The following is a 20,934-nucleotide window of genomic DNA, read 5'->3' as shown; positions in this document are numbered from 1 at the left end:
GAAAGAACGCCAGTCTTAGAGTAAGAAGGAAAAAAATATAGCCTTGAGCAAATCATTTAACCACTCTGAAGAAATTCTGACTTCACCGGATTTTGATGAGATTTAGAGATAATATGTGACAGAACTTTGTAACCCATAAAGATACAGATACACATTTCAGACATTATTATTATTTTTTGTAATTTTACAGAAAATTATGTTTTTATTCTTTTAGACAAAATTTTCAGAAAATGATGTAGTTTTATGAAATGTATTTATAATTAGATATAGTGATAAAATATACTGTGAGATAGGATGTGGAAGTAGAATGGCTCTCTATCTAAAATCTGCATCATTTAGAAGAAGAATATTTGATATTACATTCATTGTATATGTATCCTGGAAGAGGCCAGAAGACATGAATTCTCTGAAATGCCTTCTTTCCATCCCTGCAAATTTAACTGCATTCCCTTCAGTTCTACATTCTTTCCTCGTATCTCAGCCTATGAAGGGAATTTCCATCTGACTAAGTCTCTTGCCTCAAGGAAGTTATCTGATCAATTAACCAAAAAAAAAAAAAAAAAAAAAAATGAGGCAAACTTTTCTTCAACTTTATATTTTCCCTTTAGCTACAGCTTTTTCTTTTTCCTTCCCTTCACAGCTAAGCTTTTCTGTAGATTTATTTCTACATGCTTTTCCCCTTTGTCCCTTCCCACTCACTAAAATCTTGAAACTACTATATGGGGCTGCTCTTGGCAAAGGCAATCAATGGCCATCTTGCCACTAGAGTCTATGTACATTTTGTGTTTACCTTGCTTGATTCTTTATAGAGTTCAAGGAGCGAATGAGTTTGGGGTACCTTTGGGACACTCAAATGGAGATGTGAGTAGGTATTTACATTTGCAGACCTAGAACTAAGCACAGAAGTCTGGGCTCCTTACATTTGGGAATCTTCAGTGAACCCATAGAACGTATAGTGTAAGGAGACAGAATACCAACATTTAGGAGTTCAGCAAAAGAAATACAGTCCATGAAGAAACTTGAGAATGTGAGTGTGGTGGTTTTAAAATATGTCTTTGATACTATTTGATACTTTGATACTCTTCCTTTTAATAGAAGGCTCTTAATTCCTCTCCCCTTGAGTGTGGGCTGGACTTAGTGAATCTCCCCTAAAGAATGTAACTCAAGAGTTACTACGTGACTTTTGTTGCTGGGTCATGAAAAGGGTAGCTTTTACCTTGTTCCTTCAGTTTCTGAATCTCTTGTTCTGGTTGAAGCCAGTCACCATGTTGTCAGGATATTCAAACAGCCCTGTGGAGAGGCCAGTGAGTGGAGAGGCCACAGGGGGAGGAACAAACTTGGCAGCTGGCGGAGTGAGCCACATTGAAACCAGAACCTTCTGCTTCCGTCAAAACTTCAGATGATCCCAGACCCCAGTCTTCAAGGCTTCCAACTGAGACCCCAGATAACATGAGGAAACAAACCATCCCTGCTGTTCCTTATTTTAATATTAGACCAACAGAAACTATGAAATAATAAATAATTATTGTTGTTTCAAACCACTAAGTTTTGGGGTGATTTATTATGCAGCAATAAATAATTAATACAGAGGAGCCAGAAAGGCAGGAGAGAAATTAAGAGAGTTTGATAAGATAATTTGAATTTTAAAAACTCCAACTGTCTAATATCCAAAATATATAGGGAAGTTATACTACTCTAAATACTAAAAAAAATCTGATTTAAAAATGGGCAGAAGATCTGAATAGACATTTTCCCAAAGAAGACACACAGAGATGGCAAATAGAACCATGAAAAGATGCTCAACATCACTAATCATCAGGGGAATGCAAATCAAAACCACCGGGAGATATCACTTTAACACCTGTTAGGATGGCTATTATCAAAAAGACAATAAATAACAAGTGTTGGCAAGGATGTGGAGAAAAAGGCATCCTTGTGCACTGTTGGTGGGAATGTAAATTGGTGCAGCCACTGTGGAAAACAGTATGGTTTCTCAAAAAATTAAAGATAGAAATACCATATAATCCAGTAATTTCACTACTGGGTATTTACCCAAAGAAAACAAAAACACTAATTCAAAAAGATACACGCACTCCTCTTTATTGCAGCATTGTTTACAATAACTAAGATATGAGAGCAACCTAAGTATCCATGGTTAGATGAATGGATAAAGAAGATGTGGTATATATATTACATTATAAGGGTATATTACTCAGCCAAAAAAAAGAGAATGAAATCTTGCCATTTGTGACAACATGGATAGGCCTAGAGGATATTCTGTTGCCAACTCCATAAGCATTTTTTAAATTCAATAATCAAAGATTAGTTTTGCCTTTACAATTTTTTTATACAAATAGAATTATGCAGGGCATATTATTTTGTATCTGGTTTCTTTCTTTCAGTACACTCCTAGTGAAATTCATTCAGGTCATTGCTTACATAATAGTTCATTCCCTCTTTTTTTAAAAAGAGTTTAATTGAAGTATAATTAACATACAGTGAATAGTTCATTCCTTCTTATTGTCAAGTGGTATTCCATTGTATGAATGCACCACAACCATTCTCCCTGTACTCTTATGTAAAATACACTTAGTTATTTCTTCTTGATCATAGGCAGTGACAACATCAGAATTACATGGACAAAATTATATGTAGAAAAATTTGATATCATTATAAATAACATCAAACAGGTGGAATGCATTAGAAAATGATAGTTATCATCTCTCCAGACTCTCTATAGAATGAGAAAGTTAGAAGTCTTCTGTTGACCATAAAGAGTATACTGCCCATATAACACTTAACCTGAAAATATAAACTGCAATGAAAAAAATCACAGATGGGTCAATTTTTCGAAAAAAAAAATGAACCAAAAGATATACTGAAAATTAATGACATAGAAAAAAAGAGAATAGAAAAAAATGGGAGTTTTTAAAATTTCTTGTACACACAACAAATACACATGCACACACATACATATCAGCAATACCTGTAGTCATTTTATGTAGGGGCCAATGGTACTGCATATCATACATGAGTTTTCAGTTGCTCTCTGGGGAGTATTTGATACTCCTTTAAATCAAATCTAATAGAAACTTAAAAAAAAAAAAAAGAAAGAAAGGGGTGCCTGTGTGGCTCAGTCAGTAAAGCGTCTGACTCTTGATCTTGGCTCAGGTCATGATCTCAGGGTTTGTGGGTTCAAGCCTGGAATTGGGCTCTGCAACAATAGTACAGAGCCTGTTTGGGATTGTCTCTCCCTCTCTCTCTGCCCCTCCCCCACTCATATGTGCTGGTGTATGTGCTTTCTCTCTCTCTCTCTCTCTCTCTCAAAATAAATAAATAAACTTTAAAAATCTAAGTGAATTCTTTGATATATTTAACTACACATTAAAGACACTCAATGCAGACCTTGTAACTGTAATAATTTTTCTATGAAATCTCTTTTGTTCTTGGTAAATCTCATCTCATGTGTTCAGAAATACTTTGGTTTAAAGATTTTTTTCTAGGGGTACCTGGGTGATGCGGTCGGTTAAGTGTCCTCCTCTTGATCTCAGCTCAGGTCATGATCTCACGGTTTGCAACTTTGAACCCCGCGTCAGGCTCTGCGGGATGGTGCAGTACCTGCTTGGGATTCTGTCTCTCCTTCTCTCTGCCTTTCCCCTGCTTGTGTGTGCATGTGCTCTCTCTCTCCCTCAAAATAAATAAACTTAAAAAAAAAAAAAAGATATTTCTATTTGGATTTCCTAAGGACATTTTGTTAATGATACTAGTTACAAAAAGAGTTATTATCTTCCCAGTTCTGAACTTCTGAGGCATAAATACTTCACAATAATGTGGAATTGGGGACACAGCAAAGATACTAAGCTTAATTTTGTTACTTTCCCCAGAGGATCAAAATAAAGTCAAATGGTGTATCAACTTCTGTCCTGCAATTTCTACTTTACACTCTGTTAGTTTTGAGTTCTAAGAGCAGCCAGGAGAGTATCTGAAGACACTTTGTTTCTACTTTGCCTTTCTTCCCAGTAATATAAATATCTGAAAAGGTTATTGCTTAACCTATAAAACAGAGACATTCAAATTTATGAATACTAAAAACACCCTGTTCATTTCTGTTAAACGATGTGATGAGCTGGAAATGGTGATTTTTCTCAGTGGAAAGGACATGTCAAATAAAGGAAGAACTTTCCTTGTCGCATTCTTAACGACCCTCTGATTCCATTGTAGCCTTGATTATTCTTTATCACTAACCTTTTGACCACTTTTCTCACCCTCTTCTTTGTTTCTACTTCCCCATATCAGTAAGTCAAAATGCCATTCTCACCACCATCATCTCATGGTTATAGACCAGGCCTCCTCAAACATGGATTCAACCAAACAGTTGGGGATTTGAGCAGGTGTATGGTTCCCTGTATCGCTGTTTCCTTCACTGGAAGCTGGAAATTGAAGTCAGTGGTTGTAATCAGACTAGAAGGATTACAATTCATCTAGGCTATTATTCACTGCTGCTGGTTTCATTTGTAACTTGTCTCTGCGAAGCGATTAAAAGGAAGCCGTTATTATAAGAATTTATGTACAACTGGCTTATGAATGTAAGCCACACTGGTTCTGAAACTTGTAAGACAAACCTACAGGAATATCCTATTATTTTAACTATTCTAACTTACATCTAATTTAAAGTTTTGAAGAAGATTTTATTTCTAAGACAGCATAGCCGTATGGTCAGCAAATAGAGCCTGTGTCTAGTCACAAGTTAATAATAGAAATAACAGTTTCCATTGACTATTGTATATATCATGGTGGTGAATCAAGATATTTTTGTAAAGTACTCAAATAACCTTAGGTTCAACGCTAACAGCTAATTCCATGATGGATAAAATACTACCTATGACCATTAAACTGTTTAAAATCACAAATGAGGGACACCTGGGTGGTTGTCGGTTAAGCATCTGACTTTGGTCAGGTCATGATGTCACAGTTTGTGAGTTTGAGCCCCACATCAGGCTCTGTGCTGACAGCTCAGAGCCTGGAACTTGCTTCGTATTCTGTGTCTCCCTCTCTGTGCCCTTCCCCCACTTGTGCTCTGTCTCTCTCTCTCTCAAAAATAAACATTAAAAAAATTTTTTTTTAAATATCACAAATGATTTACACAGTCCACTTGTTTGCCTATAGGAAATAATAAAATAAGTAATCCACAAGAGTTACCATTTGGCTTCCCTCACCTCCATCCCTAACTAACTAGGTGAGTGGCTTAATAATCTGGTTGCTTTATAATTTTGATATTCATTTTTTTCATATTTAAAAGTGGAAACTATAATTATAAGGTGATTGTGAGGAGTAACTGGCAAGTATGTAAAGCACCTGCCATGTACTTGACATAGAGCAGGTACTGAGTAATTGGTATCTATATTATTCATAACAAAAAATAATTAATTCTGTGTAATCAATTAGCTTCTTAAAAAACATTTACCATGTTTATGTAGAAAAACCATGTACAGTTTTGTCATTTGGGTTGTTCTCAGGTACGTTGGTGTAACACCACCTTTTTTTTTAGTCTGTTCTCACTAGAGATGCTAGCCGTGTAGACGTGTAGCCGTGTAGACGTCCCAAAGTTGACAATGACCTTGCCTCAGCCCCTGAGTTCCTCTTGTGAGAGAGCACTGTTTCTACTGCTTCTGGGCTGTGTGGTGTGGATTCTGCTTTTGGGGCTACTGCCTTTATTCCTTGGATCATATTTTTCTCACTGATCCATAAGGAAAGGTGTAAGAAAGCACTGAAGTTTATAAAATAAGTATGAATATATTTTATACTTCAAAGGTGCCTTTTGGGACTTGACAGTTTACAAGGAGAGTGATTAGTTTATAATTCTAAGAAAACAAAGCGGGGAGTTAGACTTTCTTTAGATTAGCTGATAGGGAGCAATCTAGGAGTAGGCTTTATGTATCCTAGCAGCATACCAACATCATTTATTTTTTTTGAATACAGCTTTCCGAATGTTACGATGACCATCCCAAAGTAGATATAAATACTCCAAAGTGGTGGGAGCATCTCTTAGCGGTTTCACTGAAATTTGCTCTAAGTGCTACTGAGTAGAGATATGCAGGAATAAGAATCATCTGTTTTATTGATTTGTTCTGTGACTTTGGGCTGGGACTGAATCTATCTTGAACATTCTTATGTTGTAGCACAGGATAGATGCTTTAAAAATACCCCAAATGGAGGGTGCCTGGGTGGCTCAGTTGGTTAAGCTACCAACTTCCACTCAGGTCATGATCTCATGGTTGGAGAGTTCAAGCCCCGCATTGGGCTCTGTGCTGACAGCTCGGAGCCTGGAGCCTGCTTCTGATTCTGTGTCTCCCCCTCTCTCTACCCCTCCCCTGTTCACGCTCTGTGTCTCAATAATAAAACATTTTTAAAAAATACCCCAAATGGAGACGGAGTTGAACTGTCCGTGACCAAGCTCCCTAGGCACTGATGTGGAAATTAGTGAAGACTGATTGGGAAGTCCATATAGATGACTGAAAGAAGTTTTAAAACCAAATGCATTCGGGAGAGTGTATTAGTCCAGCATCTCCATAAACAGTGCTTTTAAAAGCACCTACTTCAACGGGAAAAGTGCCTTTATTTGTCAGCCAGATTGCAGAACTTACAAAGAAAGAGAAGAGCCTGTTTCTTTGTTGGAAAATAAGAACAATTTAACTTCTGGAAATGACTTCACAGCTTGGAGCCTAGCAATGCCTAGTTTGGATTAAACTGCCTATTAATTAAACTCAAATGATTAAACATTCATCACCTTGCATTGCACCTCTCAGAAAATAAAAACAAAACCAAAAAAAAAAAAAAATCCTGGGGTTTTGAGTGAGGAAAACAGTCACACCACACACACACACACACACACACACACACACACACACACACACGCACCCTGTCTAAAGTGCACAGGGTTTACAAGGCCAAGGGACCCGCGCTGACTGCCGAGGGCGATTGACAAACCCTGCTCGCGGGCCCAGCAGGCGCTGCGTCCCGGCGCGTTGGCAGTTGGCGACCCCCCTTGACTCCCCCTCTGCGGCGGGGCTCCCGGTGGCCTTTGGAGGCTCGGCGAGTCGGCTCCAAATGTTTTCCATATTTGTTCAGCCTCCGTAATTCGAATACCAGGGCAGGCTCAGCCCGCCCAGCGCCGCGCTCCGGGGCCCAGCGCGCTGCACACGCACCCACCCACCCACCCACGCAGCGGCCATGGGCAAGGACAAGCAGCCCCGCGGCCAGCGCAGGCAGGGGGGGCCGGCCGCGGACGCCGCCGGACCCGACGACATGGGGCCGAAGACGGGCAAAAGGGCCCCCAAGGAGTGCGGGGAGGAGGAGGCCCGGACGTGCTGCGGCTGCCGGTTCCCGCTGCTGCTCGCGCTGCTGCAGCTGGCCCTGGGCATCGCCGTGACCGTGCTGGGCTTTCTCATGGCGAGCATCAGCTCCTCCCTGCTAGTCAGAGACACTCCATTTTGGGCTGGGATCATTGTAAGCATCAAGTCTGTTTTGCCTAAGCGCGTTTGCCAAACAGGAATGCACAGCAGCATGGTCGAGTCCAGACTAACCCAACTGCATGCGCCCTTCCCCAGCTCCACTCCTCTAACTCGCGCTCTGCTTGGTGACTGGTGCCTGCCACACTCGGTGTGCCTGGGGGCAAGGCTGGGCGCGGTGAGACTCGTGCCCCTCTTCCGCTTGTTGCTCCGACGGGCCTGCCTTTGACGTTCTGGAGCTGGCGAGGCGAGTCAGAGGCTGCTTATTTTGGTTAAGTTGGACATTCTTGATAACAACAGCAGATTCACTTCGGCTTTGTCCTCATCCTGGTCCCCCGGACCCCACCCTTGTCTCTAGATAAGTAACAGAAAGCGAAGTAAGTTCATCTCGTAAAAGCAGGTTTGGAGAAAGCCTGCGTTTGGGGTTGCCACGTTGGGTCGTATTGATTTTATTACTTTTATATTTTTACATTTGAGATTTCATGAGTAGTAAGTTTTATAAAGAAATGTCTTAAGGCAGGATCTGTGAATACAGCAAGCACAGCCTCACTCTACTGGAGTCTAAATAGGATAAACCCAGGGGTTGGCTGCCGCAGAAGTATCTTTGGGACTCTGCTAACGGATGTACTGTTCTAAGCAGAACACTGGTCAGCTGTTGTGACTGAGTGTTGGAACGCACAGCATACTTGGCTTAATTAAATGGATTCTTTGATGTGAAATGGGTGCCATTTACTGAGCACCTAGGGTTGCCTGTCCTGCAAGGGGCCTTCCGTACTTTATTTGTAATCCCCACGTCATCCTTCCGAGACACTTACTATCATTTCATTTCTCAGATGAGAAAACCGAGGGCAGACTCACCCGGAGTCATGAGTTGGCAAATCAGCCAAGTTGATTCCTTCTTGCACCAGACCACACCTGCATTTTCCTCAGTGAGCCACGCTGCCACATTTAGTTTGTGATTTTAATATTGTTAGAGTGCCTTGAGGCTTACTCAGATCTTTCACGTGCAGTCTTTTCTTTCATCCGTGAAACAACACTTTGAGGTGGGAACTGTTACCCTTCTTTGGACAGGAGGAAGCAGGCTAAGAGAAGCGAAGTGACAATCTCTAGGCCCAGAGATTAAAAGTGGCACAGCCAGGCGACACTAGAATGGATACTTCTGGCTCCTAGTTTCATACTGCGTCATGACTGCTATTACTGACCACAGGAACTAGAACTCATAAAACCACCCTCAAAATAATTTTGTATCAGGGACAGGGACAGATGTTAAAAACACCTAATAAATATGCATCGATGCAGGTATTTCCTAATTAAGATTATTTGAACTCACAAATTCTTGCCGAGTAATTTAAAACTTCTAATTTGTGTACTACAAATTCCCATGAAATTATCATGATTGGAGTTTTCTAAATCAAGTAATTTTAAAAATAGCTTTTCACTAAGATATACTGGGTATTTTAGTCACCTAAGTGACTGTCAACCAACTCAGGGGGAAAAGTCTGTCCTTTAAGGCTAGGCGAATTAAAAGAAAGAAGGAATGAGGCTCCTTCATTCAGTGGTTTTGATGTCATTTGTAAGTGTGTTTTCTATTCTTTCTCTATTTCAACTTTAAAAAGCTCAGCACTAAAAAACCAAATTAGACGCGAAAAAAGCATCCCGATGTTTAAGGCACGGCCATGCGAATCGTGCAATTCTGAAGTTTCATGGGCTCCTATTAGAAGCATCACATGCTCCTAATTGCCTTGGAAGCTCCCTGGGTGTGATACAAAGAACATTGTATATGGCCAGGTCTCTGTTCTTTCTAGTTTTCCGGTTTATAATCTAGGATCCATTTGAAGTTTGCTCGTAGTGTGTAGGCCTGATGATACCTGTAATCTTAGGCTTTCTTTCAACAGAGAATCTATAGAGAAAAAAGCAGTCAGTGGAGATGCCCTGAGACAAGTTGAGGAGGGTCTCCTGGAGTTAGGCGAGGAGAAACTCTCATCCCGGCTGGGCCAGAGTCCCGGGCTCCCACAGACACTGTGCTTATGAGCCTCATCTCCCTGTGTGTGGCTGGTCACGGGCACTCGTCCAGACTTTCAGGGAAGGGAAAAGACAGGGAGGCAAAAGTGTAAACACTGCTCCTGGTACTGAGCCCCAACTTGGCCATTATTTGCTAAATAACTTGGGGCAAGTTATTTGATCTCTCTAGGCTTCCATTTCTTCATTGAAATCAGAATGGTAACAATAATTCCTACCTCTTAGGGTTGTCGTGAGAATTAAATAAATGAATACAAGTCCTAATACTTAGAGCAGTGCTGGCTAGTGGTAAGCATTCAGGAGTGAATTAGCTCTTTTTATTAACAATCAGAGAAGCAATCACTGGTAGTGGGAATCACTTTTCAAATTAGAAGTGGCTCTATTTTATCTCCAGTCTTGTGGAACAGTTATTTTAGACTTGCTACATTTCCTAGACCAGTTGAACCCTGAAGGAGATGTCAATTTGATTCTCAAAATTTCTCTGTTCATAGCCAAGTTACTGTGAGCAATCTTATGGTATTAGATTAGTCAGTACTTTCTAGATCTCTCTGGAGGTTTATAACAATTAACTTGGAGGAAAAAGACCTCCTCAGGGTCATTTTCCCTAGGGATATGGAGTGATTATGGTCTGGGATATCCTCCAGGAAATACTGAAACATTTGCACACTTTAGGATATCTGCTAGACCAAAGCAATACAGGTCAATCCCTGGGGCTGAGGCAAAGTCAAACCCACTTCTAATAATTTAGGCTGCATTCAAGCAGGGCACCCAGACTGTACACCCACCCCATCAACAGCTTTAATGCTTCACTCTTCTGTTTCTCTTTATACTGGTTGCGTCTCCTCTTACCATATAGTACTTACTTCATTTTACAAAGGTTACTATCGTATTACTTTAGGATTTGGCGACTGCCATTCTCATCGTAGAATCTGGGTAGGTAAGTGAATCCACTCAGGTGACTTCTCATTGACCGATGTCTGGGTAACTTGATGAATATTCAGTGAACTTCTGGTTATAAACTGAAGTCTGTCGATCTATGATCAGAGATTTATGTCCAGTGGAATTTTGGGAAAACAAATAGGTCATTTCTTACCTACCCATAAATGTGACTTTCCTCATCCTCCATCAGAGAGATGACTGAAGTCTTTTTACTTCAGTTACAAAAGATTCCTGTAAAGGAAAAAAATGGAATGGAGCCACTATTGAGACTATGTAACCTGTAAAAGTGCCATTCTTCTCTCAAAATTCTTTATAAATGGTTGGAGGGTTGTAAGTCACACCACAATGACAATACAAAGTGAAACAGGGTCTTTGAGGATGAACTTGGCTAGAGGCAGGGAATCCTAGGAAATAAAAGTTTGCTCTGCATTTTATTCTACTAATGGCTTGAGTAGTTGGGTCAAATAGGCATTCAGGTGTGTTCATCATTCCAGAATCCTTATTGATTAAAAAAAAAAAACACATATGCATTGAAGGGATCTAAGAACTTTGAGGCCTTTACTTAAAGTCTTACTCAAATGAACATAATTTGGCTTCAGTGAAGTGTAACATGTTTGAACTTTGGCTTATTTTTCTTCATTCAGTAACATTTGTTGGAGGTGTCTGCTGTGCTAGGCATTGGGCTAAAAATAATAAATCATATACCAGGAGGAGATCTCTAGAGATCCTGATGGACATGTGCCCTTATCACATCTGACAGTAATGAATACTTCCGATTAGAAAATTTAACCTACACAAATATTTTTAAAGCCCATTTACCTTTCAAAGTATTTCACTTATGGTGATTTATTTGCTTTGGCATCTCTACCCCGAAGTCAATTTAAGAGCAAACTCTTGCCTCTCATCCCCAATGGGGATGCATAGTATTTGTTAGTCTCTTGGCCCTGGTAGGGAATATTCCCAAGGAAAGTGGGAATTTGCATTATTGTGGTTTTTAGCTTTCCTCACACTTTCTCCATTGTACCCATACCACACTCAGAATAAAAACCCTGAGATATATACCACATTAATCACATTGGAAAGTTTAAGGAAAGAGCTTAAAATGGAAGGAAGAATATTTCTTTTCTTTAATGTCATTCATAAAACTCAGCGTATGAATCTGGAATGATTAAAAGTCCTGTCAAGAATTTCAATAGCAGTTTTCATATGTTAACTTACTCTAAGGAATTCAAAATGCAGGTGTATTCAGATTTTTAAAATCTATTTTTAACCCTTGCTTAATGGAATGAAAAATTAGGTGGTTATTTATTTTAAAACAGGATAGATCCTGAAATGTACAAGTAGGTATATGACATATAGCAAGTAAGGAACATATAATATTATCCGTAATTTATAAGTAGAAAAACTGAGACATGGTGATTTGGCTAAATGATTTGATCATGGTTATAGGAGAAACTGAAGGTGAGGAAGGTTTGGCATTTGAATTTTGGACAGACCCTGAAAAAAATCAAGAAACTAAAAATGGTGTCAGTTTTCCATTTAAGTATATTGACATTTGAGAAATTTAATCTGAAATTATGTTTTTAAGAAAACATTACATAATAATGCATTGTTTTTCACATTGGAACTTGCTATGCTTCCAAGATCTAATGTTGTACCTCTGGCACCACTGGGAAATAATTTTTATTATAGCAACTGTCATAGGATTGTTAGAAACTGAGGAATGATAATTACATGGCCTAACTCTGTTTCCACTGAGTGTATATAATAAATAATGGTAGGAAAATTATCTTATAGGTGTGTGAAGTTCTCCTAGTAAGTATGAAAAATGGAATACCACTGAATTAATTTGGCAAAAGAAATTAATTTAAATAAGTATATGAAAATAATGGAATATTTGAGAATTTGGTGACCTGTTTCCTGAAAGGATCTTAGAATAAAGAATAAGGAAGGTTAAGATTGGACAGAATTATTAGGAGAAATATATTTTCAAGTCTGCAAGTAGCCTCATACTAAGCCACACATGCGAAGGCCAAGGAGGTGCGTATTTAATGAGGAAGTTATCCCTGGATCTTCTTTCTGTTTTTAAAATAAGGAGGAGAAGTGATCGGTCCTGATATTTTTAAATCCTGTAGTGTGGATATATTCAACTTAGAAATTTAACCTCTGGAAACTTTTGAGGTATCAGTCATCATTTGGTTTTATTTTTTATGGCAGAAATACTAGTGCATAGGATTTGGGGGGTAATCAAATAAAAATAAAGTAGTTTATTCTCTTTAAGTATGGCGCATGTCCATGGGACTCCTACGTAGCATATCCCTAGACACAAGACGGGTACCCACTCAGTGTTGAATTGAACTCTGTCTATCCCACACTTCCCATTATCATAGCTTCTGCTTAAACTTGTGAAAACACATTTTTTAAACCATGGTTTGAGGCATGATATATAGTTGTGTTTTACAGTACCAATTTAAGTTTATTGATAACACTTTGAAGAATGATGAGGTAATAATAAGGAATGTGTTATTCCTGCATTTTGGGCTCCTAGGTTCCAGAAATATCCAGGATACACTAACTTAGCATTACTGAGATGTTTAATTCTGTGTTATAAAATAACTACAGGATTAAAAAAAGAGGAAAAAGAGGTCGTTTGACTTATTTCACATTTCTTTAAGTAGAATAAATGAGGACAAATTAGGATTGACGTGGCTGAATGCTGATGTCTTCCTTATACACAGAAAGCAATGGCATAGGTTTCCCCAATTTAGTCCAAGAGTTTTGTAGTTTGCCAGTATGATAATTCACTTTGAATTTGTTCTGAGTAAGTGGATGTTTTCTAGTTTTTCTCTTGCCTTTAGCCTTGTCTGTGCATTTCTACAAAGGGTATTCTATAACTGGGTCCACCTACCAGTGTTTCACCCTAAAGGGTTAGCATCAACATTAAAGGCTCTGTGAAGAGCTCACTATACATATATCTGTGTTGCTGGAGGAAAGGAATGGAATCTAGTCATTAAACTTTAATTAGATATCATTTTGTTGGAAACTACAGTTCATTTTTAGGGCCTAGATCCTGGCAAACTAGAGAAATGCTGATCAAAAGGGCCCATCAGCATCTAGAGCTGGATGGGACCTCATGATGTCATATTTTAACTCTAGTTATTTCTCGCTGTGAATATTTAAGTCCAGGTTTATTACTATGAGTTCATAAGCTCAAGGTGAAGTTTTTTTTTTTTTTAAAGTGGATGTTGGTAACAGTGTTTATAACACAAACTATATAAAAGCTTATTTCAGAGGCACATCCTCTTTCAGATGTTTTGGATGCCACCTCACATCTCAGTGTATTGAGATAAAACTTGGCAGGAGTAGCAGATGCCTGAGCAATGCAGCTCACTGGATCACCTGGTTAATTTTAACATTCATATGTGTATACCTACATGTATGGCAATAACCAAAACACATTGCTCTTTCTGTCTTAGTCTGCTCCAGCAGCCTCTGTTCAGGTCTCTCTTCCTGGCTTGCAGACGGCAGCTTTCTCACTGTCTGCTTCCATAAGCTTCCCTCTGTGCCTGTGCCTGGAGAGAGAAAAAGATCTTTCTCTCTCTCTCTCTCTCTCTTCCTCTTATAAGACCACCAGTCCTATTTGATTAGGACCTCACCCTTATGACTTCACGTAACCTTAATTACTTCCTAAAAGCCCTATCTCCAAATTCAGTCCCCTTGGGGCTTAAACATAGGAATTTGGGGAGGACATAATTCAGCGGATAGCACTTTCAGTGAAGGATCAAAGTTCATACAAGCACCTCCGTGTTTTTTAACCTCATTTGCCAACTTATTCATAATGGCCCTATGACTGCCACTGGAACAGACAGAAGTCTGAATGTTTCTGATGAGAATTCTGAGCCAGTAAACTGCTATGTGGTGGTGCAACAGGGTGGTGTGGCTCTGTGCGCATGCCAGGAGTGAGACATATGGAGGAGGTTGTTTTTACTGCGTTTACAGATTGCTGCTTTTTTGTCAAATTTCTGTAGAAGTCAAGTGCAGTAGATTCAGCCAGTGCCTACAATTCTCAGGGTAGCTTAAGCATTTCATTTGCCACCAGCTCTTTAAAGCTTAGGAATCACTGTTTAGTAAATCTCTGCCTTTCTTTTCTGTCCCAGGAGTGACTTGGTAGCAGGATCTAGCAAAATGACACCTTGGCTTCAGAGGCAAGGAAATGAGGGTGGTTGGCTGAGCATTGGTCATTGTCCTCTGATGGGCAGTGAACTCATGCTCGGTGTTTCTAGAACCCAAGGGAAGTCACCTCTCAGGTCTTTATACTATGCAGCTGTTGTTTTCATTTTTTTTTCTTTTTAAAAATTTTTTAAAAATGTTTATTTATTTTTGAAAGAGACAGAGACAGAGTGTGAGCTGGGGAGAGGCAGAGAGAGAGGGAGACACAGAATCCAAAGCAGGCTCCAGGCTCTGAGCTGTCAGCACAGAGCCTGACATGGGGCTGGAACCCACGATCCATGAGATCAGCATGACCTGAGACAAGTTGGACGCTCAACCAACTGAGCCACCCAGGTGCCCCTGTTGTTTTCATTTTTGACGATGGTTCTGAAAATTACCAGATTATCCCAGATTATCAGTGTTTGTTCTATGGAACAGGTCAGAATAAAACCAGGGAGATGTTTCCACCTTGGGTCTCCTGATGTAACAGTCTAGGAGCCTGTGTCTCCTTAGTAGATCCACCCCACCCAGGGGGGTTACCTTGACATACCTTCTCATAGGATCCTATGTGTCTAGCTTAGAAATCCTAAACTAGGCTCTGCTTTTCTTTATCAAGTGCTGCACAACCCAAACCATCCCAGAGGGAAAGACAAGCGTAGACTACCTCGAACTGTCCGGTATGCCTCCTTTCAATAGTTGGTCCAGTCCCAGGCCCAGATTAGGAGCACACACAAGGCATGGTCCTTGTTCCAGGGCCCCCCTGCAATATCTCAGCTTTGATCTTGGAGCCTATTTGAAGTTGACACCATTCTAACCTTGCTAGAGCCACGTCCCCTGCCTCACAGCCATGGGCGTGTTCCAGTGCTGTGTTCCCTGGGTACCGGCAAAAAGCCAGTAAGTGACTGGACACTGGAAAGCAAAGTGTTTGCTCACAAACAGCATTCTCAGATGCTGCTGAAGTTCTGGTGGGGCCTGCTTCTATTGTTGCAGAAATGAACAGCTCTCCGCCCTGGCTGGGAGAGGCTGCGAGAAACATCAAGGATGCTGTTTTAGTGGCATCCCACTCAACTGTTGTTTTGAAAGTGTTTGATTCAGCATTCATTGTAACGAGCCAGTAAAAAACCCTTTAAGATAGGTTATTATCAAGGCCTCTCTCTTGTGCGGAAGATAATGACAGGTGACAAGAAAAGAGGGGGATTGCTAATGTGCTAACTAGACCCTGACTAGGGAGAGAATTTTGGCTGTATTACTAGGGGCAAAAAAAAAAAAAAAAATAACACCAGCTTCCTTCTAAAGTATCAGGTGTGGCACACCTATCAGGCCATTAGGCTCAGGCTGAATCTTATCTCACATTTAGCTGTGCCAGGAACGCTATGAAGGAAGGAGGCCTTTTCCAAGATAAGGGAAATAGCAGTTCAGTCTTCATCATTTCTGTTGGAGAGCAGAACGTGCTGCTCACTTAGGGAGAATCCGGAGTTTCCATCCCTCTCTCAGGGAAAGGGTGGAGCGTCTAAGGCAATGAAAAAGCAGATCAGGTCTCCATAAGGTGAAGACATTGTAATCGATGGAAAATACTTTCTCCAGGACTGCATATAGATGAATGGCAGAATGCAACCATTTTACTTTACAGGTTACACGTTCACTAAGTTTATGTGTTTCTCTCCTGCAGTCAGCTAGTCAGATTCTGGAACAGAAGGATCAAACCCACGCAGGCTGGCTTTGCTTCATAGTCTTTTCGTGAACAAGTAGTTTGGGACGCCTATTAAAGCGTTTTGATCTGAGTTAAGGGCTCTGAGACCAAATAGATTTTTTTTTAGATGAACATAGGGTGACCGTAACTATTGTGTTAGAGAACCCTCAATAAATAATTCTCATTCAGTCGCCGAATCTAGTGCGTCACAAATTTTTCCACCTCGAGACCTCCCTGAGGCCTCGCTCCCCTTCTGCCTGTCCTCACACACATCACAAAAAGCTCAGTGTCTAGCTAACCCATGTTGCCATGGAAGGGAACAGGAGAAATGCTAGTGAGGCTGCAGGCTGCTTGGGGACACTGACCTCTTCATTTTGAAAAGGACAAAACACTTTACAAAGGAGAAATAATATTACTATATATCACTTAATGTTACATTATAGCCTGTTTTTTTTTTTTTTTAACGTGCTCTCAATTAGAAAACCCACTTGATAATATTTTTTGGAGGTTGAACAGAATGGTCTCATTTACACTCTTGTTACAATGTTATATAATTGAATTTATATTGATTTACTGTATAATTTCTATATACTGTACCACTTCATAACTTTTTATTTATTGTACTATTTCAGATATATGAACCCAGAGGTGTCAATATAGAATTATTTCTGCAATCATTTCTAAAGTGGGACCTAATTTGAGAACCTACTTAATTACGGCTGAGTAATAAAATCCAGCCTATAACTATACCACAGGAGTAGGCAAAATCCACATTTATAAGATTCCTTTCCCTTCTGAGGACTTGAAAAATCCCAGAGTGAAACAAATGAAGTATAGGTTGTTAACTTTTCCCACAAATATGTAGCAGTTCTGTCCCTCCTGTTGATGAATGGGAGATGCTAGAACACAAACTTTGTTGCTCTTACATTCTTTGAAAATGGTTAGTTTTGCAAATGCAGGTGTATATTGAATATATTGGCAATTCGTTTCTGATAAACCACCAAGAGAGTGAGTTAGGTGGTGGGTAAGAACAGAAACAAAAGCCTATATAAGAAAGATACTTCCTAATAAAGGCTTCACCTCTTAGGCTGCCTTGGTCTTTCCATATGCCAGGGACAGTGCCAGCAGGAGCTCAGTGTCCAGGAGAGGACACACGTACAACCAGCTACAATACAATTTAAAAACCCTAGTGCAAGAGTGGTACCCTGATGAAGATAGCACAGTGGAGGCTGTGATGAACCCTGCCCAGAGAGGATCAGAAAAGTCAAGGAGAGGGGGTCTGAAATTGCAGAATGGGCATCAGCTTTGGAATGAAACAAATGTGGGTAGAATCCTAGCTCTATCAATTTGTAACCATTTCCAAAATTTTTTTATTTTGCTCCTTATTTTCATTTTTGTGTGGGTTTAAATAAGTACAAGAGGCTCTATGCAATTCTATGATTATTTTTTAATTATGAAAACTTTCACGCATATAATGGCATATAGAGTATAGTAAGACAATCACCTGCTTATACCTAGGTTTATCATTTGAATATTTTCTCATTAATTGTCTTAGTTTTTTTTAAGAAAGAAAACATTACAATACATTGACATCACCTGTTTCTTTTCTTAGTCATATTCTCTGACCCCACCCTCCTTCTCCTGAGTTATCTACTCTCCTGAATTTGGTATTTATCACGCCTATGTGTGTTTTCATACTTTCATATATGTGTATAACCACAATCAATAATTGTGTTTTATGTTTTAAATTTTATATAATTGGTGACATAACATCATTTTTGCTCAAAATTGTTTTTGAGATTAATTTATAATAGTACATAGATACCATTCATTCACTTTTGCTATGCTATATTTCATTATATGAATATACAACAATTTATTTATTCTCCTGTTGATGAGATATTAGGTTATTTTCAAAACTGATATATATATATATTTTTTTTTTTTTGCAATTACAAAGTGTTGCAATGGACATTCTTCTCCATGGCTCCCTATGCACATATTTCAAAGATTCTTTAGGGCACATTCCTAGGAATTGAATTATTGGATTATAAGATATAGACATCTTCAACTTACTAGCTATCGCCAAATCAGGGCCACAAAGCCACAGGTGTATGAATTAATACTCCCACCAGCAGTAAATTAGAATTCCCACCAATCTACAACTTGTTAACATTAGTTACTGTCAGACCATTAAAATTTTTACCTATCTTATTTGTGTGCAATATCTTGGGTTTTGTTTTGTTTTGTTTTAAGTAGGTTTCACATCCAGCATGGAGCTCACTGTCGGGCTTGAACTCATGACCATGAGATCAGGACCTGAGCTGAGATCAAGAGGTGGTTGTTCAACTGACTAAGCCACCTAGGCACCCCCATGCAATATATTGTTTTAATTTATGTTTTTCTGATTGCTACGGTAGTTGAATGTATTTTAATGTTTACTGGCCATTTTATTTGTTTTCTAGTGTTTATTTACTCAACAGATATTTTCTATGAGTTGTCTCTTACTCATTGATTTATAGAATTTCTTTTCTTTGTTATTTAACCTTTGTGTTTTAGCTACTGGAATATCTTCTCTTTTTGGTACCATGTCTTTTATCCTTGTTTATGGAGCCTTTGTTGTGAATAAGGTTTAATTTTAACATACCTATATTTATCAATATTTTTTTATGGTATGTGCTTTGATATATGTTAAGTCTCTCTCTACTCCAGGTCACAAAGACATTTTTCCAGACTGTGTTCCAAAAATGTTGAAGGTTTGCTTTCGTATTTATATCTTTAACCTATGTGTTCTAACTTTTTTGCATGAGATGTGAGGTAGTGCCCAATTTTTCTCATACAAATGATTAATTGTTTCAGTACTATTTAGTGAATAATTGATCCTTTCCGAACTGAAATGCTATGGCCATTTATCATCTATCAAGTTCCCGTATTAGATTGAGAATTGTGTCCGTAAGTCTCTTTAATTTCATCATTTTATTTGTCATTCACTATGCCGGTACCACAATGTTTCAATTAACAGCGCTACAGTGCCCCTTGTGATGAAGATGGTAGCATAAGCAGCTCACCTCTACCCGTCCCCAGTCCCGTCTTATTTTTCAAAATTGTCTTGGTGAGACTTAGCCACATTCTCTTCCATATATATGTTAGAACTGGCTTCTTTTGAAGTTTCAAGAAAAATCCTTTTGATATTTTCATTTGATTGATTCATGTACTTTCTCTACGTGAGCAAAGAATCACTCCCCATTTATCTGATGTTCTACAGTTTAGCTAGAGTGTGTCCAAATGTGGATTTTCTTTCTGTTTGTCCTGTTGGAGACTTGTTATGTTTCCTGGATCTAAGATTTTTGCGTTTTCATCGATTCTGAAAAACATTTCTGAATATTTTAAATATTTGAAAATATTTATTTATTTATTTATTTATTTCACATAATCTCTCTCTCTCTCTCTCTCTCTTTCTCTCTCTCTCTTAGTCTCTCCATTTGAAACTACTATTAGAGATATGTTTGGACCTCCTATTTTGTCTTCATGTTTCTTACCCTCTCTGCTGCATTTCCTGTCTATCTCCTGTTCTGTATTTTGGGTTATTCCTTCAGATCTATCTTCTAGTTCACTATTCCCCTTTTCAGTTGAGTTTAATCTACTACATAGAGTTTTTAATTCCAATGATTTTCTTTTTCATTCTAGAACTTGTCTTTTGTTTTCATTGATGTTTTATTTTTTAATAGATCCCTGGTGTTTTTTAAAGTGCCCTGTTCTTTATTCATGTTTTCAGTTTCTTCTTTCATGGTTTCAGTTATTTTGAGTGTGCTTTTTTGTTTTTTGTTTTTAATTTAATTTTGAGAGAGAGAGAGAGAGAGAGCACGAGTGGGGGAGAGGCAGAGAGAAGGGGGCACAGAGGATACAAAGTGGCTCCGCACTGACAGCGGTGAGCCTGATGTGGGGCTCGAACTCACGAACCTTGAGATCATGACCTCAGCTGAAGTCAGTCAGTCGCTCAACCGATTGCACCACCCAGGTGCCCCAAATGTACTTTTTCTATAGGCTCTGTCTTTAGTTCCATTATTTGAAATTCACAAAGTTTAATTCTTAGAGAGAGAGTGTGTATCTTTGTGTGCACACATAAACTTAATGCATACAGTGCCGGCCTTCACTAATGAATTGATTGTTTATGGGATTGCTATAGTTGGTTTGTGAGTTCATTTTCCAAGAGGCTTTCTTTATATGTAATAATTTGCGGTGGCCTATTTGAGGGTGTAACCCTTCAAGATGGTTTCTCTTGCCAGGTGTCCCAGTGCTATTATGAGCCACTTTTTTTTTTTTTATTAACCTATTTATTATGGAAAGTTTCAAGCATACAAAAAAAGTAGATCAAATAGTATAATGGACACCTGTGTTCCCATCACCCAGCTTCAATAATTATTAACTCATGATCAATCTTGCTTCATTTATATGCTCTGAAACTCCACACCCACACACCACATATGGTTTATTTTGAAGTAAATCCCAGATATTATATCATTTCGTCCATAAATACTTCATATGTAAGTCAAAAGATGAAGACTAAAA

At 39.0% G+C, this 20,934-nt stretch overlaps 1 protein-coding gene across 4 annotated transcripts in view; it reads left to right on the top strand.

The window, feature by feature from the left end:
- Positions 1-6,994: 6,994 nt before the first annotated feature.
- The window catches only part of SSPN (sarcospan), a 37,308-nt gene continuing 23,368 nt past the window's right edge, over positions 6,995-20,934 (top strand). Inside the window, exon 1 of one of the 4 annotated variants that reach the window (XM_086713800.1) lies at positions 6,995-7,506. In XM_086713800.1, coding sequence (XP_086569926.1) covers positions 7,231-7,506 — 276 coding nt within the window. In that variant the 5' untranslated portion in view covers positions 6,995-7,230. Of the gene's footprint in view, positions 7,507-7,535; positions 7,886-20,934 lie in introns of those variants that run through there. The other 3 variants (XM_025930705.2, XM_086713801.1, XM_086713802.1) reach the window with 3 other exon arrangements.

The sequence above is a fragment of the Puma concolor genome, chromosome B4 (assembly GCF_028749965.1).
Source record: "Puma concolor isolate L17-30 chromosome B4, mPumCon1.1.hap2, whole genome shotgun sequence".
In the NCBI taxonomy this organism is placed as follows: Eukaryota; Metazoa; Chordata; class Mammalia; order Carnivora; family Felidae; genus Puma; species Puma concolor.
This window is presented reverse-complemented; position numbering and strand designations above follow the sequence as displayed.